The 4079-nt window shown below is 55.4% G+C and overlaps 1 protein-coding gene across 2 annotated transcripts in view; it reads left to right on the top strand.

Annotated features, from left to right (window-relative positions):
* Window positions 1-4079, top strand: part of SH3GL1 (SH3 domain containing GRB2 like 1, endophilin A2) — a 27302-nt gene that overhangs the window by 20691 nt on the left and 2532 nt on the right. The window contains exons 6-9 of one of the 2 annotated variants that reach the window (XM_057386753.1): window positions 405-563; window positions 988-1091; window positions 2040-2164; window positions 2448-2501. In XM_057386753.1, coding sequence (XP_057242736.1) covers window positions 405-563; window positions 988-1091; window positions 2040-2164; window positions 2448-2501 — 442 coding nt within the window. The remainder of the gene's footprint in view (window positions 1-404; window positions 564-987; window positions 1092-2039; window positions 2165-2447; window positions 2502-4079) is intronic. The other variant, XM_057386754.1, reaches the window with a different exon arrangement.

Raw genomic sequence — 4079 nt, 5'->3', positions numbered from 1 at the left:
TTTTCACTGTCAAATAACCCGGGTAAAACAACCCCCAAGTGCTGCCTCAGTGCCTGTCCATACCCCGATCCCATTGGGCTGCTTTAAACACCCCTGCCCTAAAATCCACAAATGCAGTTCCCAGAACCTTCATTTGTGCCATYCAGAGATCCCTGCAGCTCCTGAGGAGCTGAAAGCAGCAGGGCAACTCYTCACCTTCCCAAAAGATTTCTGTGGGGCACAGAGTTGGCTGCTCTAAAGAGTTTTTCTCCATAAAAAGGCTCTGGAATTATTCTCCCATCACACCCCTGGGTTCCACCTGGATCAGAGATCGTGTTCCTGACACCATGAACTCAGCCTGTAACTGGAGCTGCTCTCCCCAGCTCTGGTTTTTCCCTCTCCCTGCTCTCTCCACCCTCTCCCAGCACCATCTCAAGAAGTTGGAAGGGCGACGCCTGGACTTTGACTACAAGAAGAAGCGGCAGGGCAAGATCCCCGATGAGGAGCTGCGGCAGGCCATGGAGAAATTCGAGGAATCCAAGGAAGTGGCAGAAACCTCCATGCACAACCTGCTGGAGACGGATGTGAGTGTGGCAGCGCAGAGCTTGGGGGGGTTTTGTGTCCCTGAGGGTGACATGTCCCCAATTCCACCCCGATTTCCACTCCTGTTCTCCCGGCTGTGCTTCTGTTTTGGGAAATCCCAGATCTGGGTGATTTGTCAGCCTGGGATCAGCACCTGGACACCCCAAACAGGCTCTTTAGGGTGGTGGGGGGGCTGAGTTTGGGTGGTAACCCACCCAGGAAGGATTTGGGAAWGATTTGGGAAGGATTTGGGAAGGATTTCCCAGCTGGCAAACCCAGAGTGGCAGGAAGTGCCCTCTACCCCAGCCGGTTCCTGTGTGAAATCCCAAACCCGTCCTGCCCTCCCCGCTGCTCCCATCCCCCAGCACGGCCCCAAGGGCTCTTTAGGGGTGTTTGGGTGCTGATCCCAACCCGGTGACCCCACAGATCGAGCAGGTGAGCCAGCTGTCTGCCCTGGTGGATGCCCAGCTGGATTACCACCGGCAGGCCGTGCAGATCCTGGACGAGCTCGCCGAGAAACTCAAACGCAGGTGAGTTCTGGGGTGGCACAGGTGAGTCTTGGGGTGGCACAGGTGAGTCTTGGGGTGGCACAGGTGAGTCCTGGGGTGGCACAGGTGAGTCCACAGTGGCACCAGTGAGTCCTGAGGTGCCACCAATGAGCCTTGGGGTGCCACCAATGAGTCCCAGGGTGGCACAGGTGAGCCTTGGGGTGGCACAGGTGAGTCCCGGGGTGCCACCAATGAGCCTTGGGGTGCCACAGGTGAGTCCTGGGGTGGCACAGGTGATCCTTGGGGTGCCACAGGTAAATCCCAGGGGGCCACCAGTGAGTCCCAGGGGTGCCACCTGTCTGGAAACACCAAAGTGCCCCTTGGAATCACAGAGCTGCAGAATGGGTGGGGTTGGGAGGGACCTTGAAGCTCGTGGAGCAGGGACACCTTCCCCTGTCCCAGGCTGCTCCAAACCCTGTCCATCCTGGCCTTGGAAAAGCCAATTCCTTGGGCTGTTCCAGGTGGGGTTTGAATTTWTCAGGGTGTCTGATCCAGCCCAAATCCTGGCTCAGGAAGGCTCATCCCACCTCTTATTCCTCCTTCCACTATGAGGAGGATCTGGCAGCGTTTCTGTGCTGCTCTTCCCTCCTTCCCTGCCTACTTGGAATTGGGAGGAGCTGGGAGGATCCTGCCGAGTCTGAGCTTTCAAACCACAGCACGAGTGTCCTCTGCTGGCCTGAATTCCTGAGCGTTCCACAGCAAAAGGGATGTGTGGCCCTCTCAAAGGGCAAACCCCAAACCCCCACAGGCTCCAGCACTGGGAATTGTGTGGCCCTCTCAAAGGGCAAACCCCAAACCCCCACAGGCTCCAGCACTGGGAATTATACAAATCCTTGCCCACAAACCCTTCAGGAGGATAAAAACCGTGCTGATTTCTGCTGTTCCATTCCTCATGAAGCTGATYCWTKKTTKTTTTTTCCCCTCTCCCAGGATGAGGGAGGCGTCCTCACGTCCCAAGCGGGAATACAAACCCAAACCCCGGGAGACGTACGACTTCGGGGACACGGACCAGTCCAACGGGGGCTTCTCCTGCAACCCCACCCCCAAAGTCTCAGGTAACGCTGTCCCAGGTGGGGATGGAGCTTGGACAGGACATTCCTGGCTCTGGAGAACACCAGGAATGCTTTTCAACGGGGATTTCTCCTGGGAGCCCAGTTGGCTCTGGGGATGTTCCACAGGAGTTCTCCRCTGCCACTGCCAGCAAAAATTAAAACTGAAGCTTCTCTCCCTCCCTCCTTTCTTCCACCCCTCTGCATCCCAGGTTCCTAACAGCATGTGTTTGCTCCTGCCCTCCCGTTCCCCATGGTTTAAGCATGTTTCTCTTTTGTTTGGAAGCAGCTTCCGCCTCTTTCCGGTCGGACAAGCCGTCCCGRTCCTCCGTCAGGAGCATCCGTGAGTTTCCTCCCTGTGCACTGCTCCGTGTGTCACCTCCTCCTCYTCCTGTCCCTGTCCCTCCTGGCTGCTCCTCCTGATGCCTTATCAATCAGGCTGATCTGAAACAGAGCCCARACAAACTTKAGAGAATCAGAATKGATAACTTTAAACCAGGYTTAACAGGYCTGCTGGCACATTCGGGYAGAAAAAAACAAAAATAGACCCCGAAATCTTCACCTTTTATAAGTTCTGCCTTATTAACATATTGGGTGTTAATTCTCCAATGAATTTTTCAGGTGATGATGTCACCCACCCCAAACTCGCTGCTGTTTCCATATTTTGAGGCAGCGAGGTGTCCTTGGATTCAGCTCAGAGAGTTTTGTTTTGTCTAAAGATGGGAGAACCATGGTTTTAGTGTTTTATTAGATAAATACAAGAATACAGATGCATGAAAATACAAAAACTAAAAATCCTAAGGCATCACTCCCTGCTGCTGCTCATCCCTCTGCATTGAGCTGAGCCCTGAATTAACCCAACTGCTCTCCAGTGGGGTTTTTCCACCCCAAAACCTGATCTGCAGGGATCAGGTGCTTTCCCAGTCCCATCGAGGATTTCCCTGATTTTACAATCACCCAGCCTGGATTTGTGCCATTCCTGCCCCCGTGTCCCTGTGCAAGGCTGGAGGGAGGAGGCAGAGCTTCAGCTCGTGGAGTTTGTGGGGTGTGGGCACGAGGAGGGGTTTTGGGGGCACTTTGGGGTCTTGGAGCTGGTGCTTGGAGCAGCCTGGTGGTTTTGGGGGATTTCTCTCAAATTTTGGCTGCTGCTGGTGGTGATTCCTGAGTGCTTTTCTCGTACTGGGCCTTTTCTCTCTGTGGAATTATGGAATGATTTGGGTTSAAAGGGACTTTCAAGATTTTCTTCTCCCACTCCCTGCCCTGTGCAGGACACTTTTTCCTGACCCCAGGATTCTCCAAACCCGCTCCAGCCCGGCCTTGGGGTTTTCAGCAGCTCCTGGAGCTGAGCTGGGGGAACAAGACTTTGGGTTTCTCCCCGGATTTGGGGGGCTGCTCACAGGTTTGAAGGGAGGCAGGTGCTGTCCAACCCCACCACTGAGCTCCAGATCGGTTTTCCCATCTCCAGAGGGATAAATCTGGAAATTTCCTTGGAAATTTAGGAAATCCCATCAGGAACAGCATGAGTGTGTTCCAGTTGGGGTTTTCAGGTTGGAAATTTAGGAAATCCCATCAGGAACAGCACGGGGGTGTTGAAGTTGGGTTCTGTGCCAGGACTGGGGTAAGGAGGAACTGCAGGAACGATTAAAGGGAAACATCCCTGCCATTCCAGGCAAGATCCCGAGCTTGTGGCAGCAATCCCCGGTGCCCGGAGTCCCCGGTGCCAGGAATGCCCAGTGCCCGGAGTGCCCAGTGCCCGGTGCCAGCAGTGCCTGGTGCCAGCAGTGCCCAGTGCCAGCAGTGCCCAGTGCCAGCAGTGCCCGGTGCCAGCAGTGCCCGGTGCCAGGAGTGCCCGGTGCCAGGAGTGCCCAGTGCCTGCAGTGCCCAGTGCCAGCAGTGCCCAGTGCCAGCAGTGCCCGGTGCC

Source organism: Malurus melanocephalus, unplaced genomic scaffold, assembly GCF_030028575.1.
Source record: "Malurus melanocephalus ecotype Western Australia unplaced genomic scaffold, MMel_1.1 scaffold_1046, whole genome shotgun sequence".
Taxonomy (NCBI): domain Eukaryota; kingdom Metazoa; phylum Chordata; class Aves; order Passeriformes; family Maluridae; genus Malurus; species Malurus melanocephalus.
This window is presented reverse-complemented; position numbering and strand designations above follow the sequence as displayed.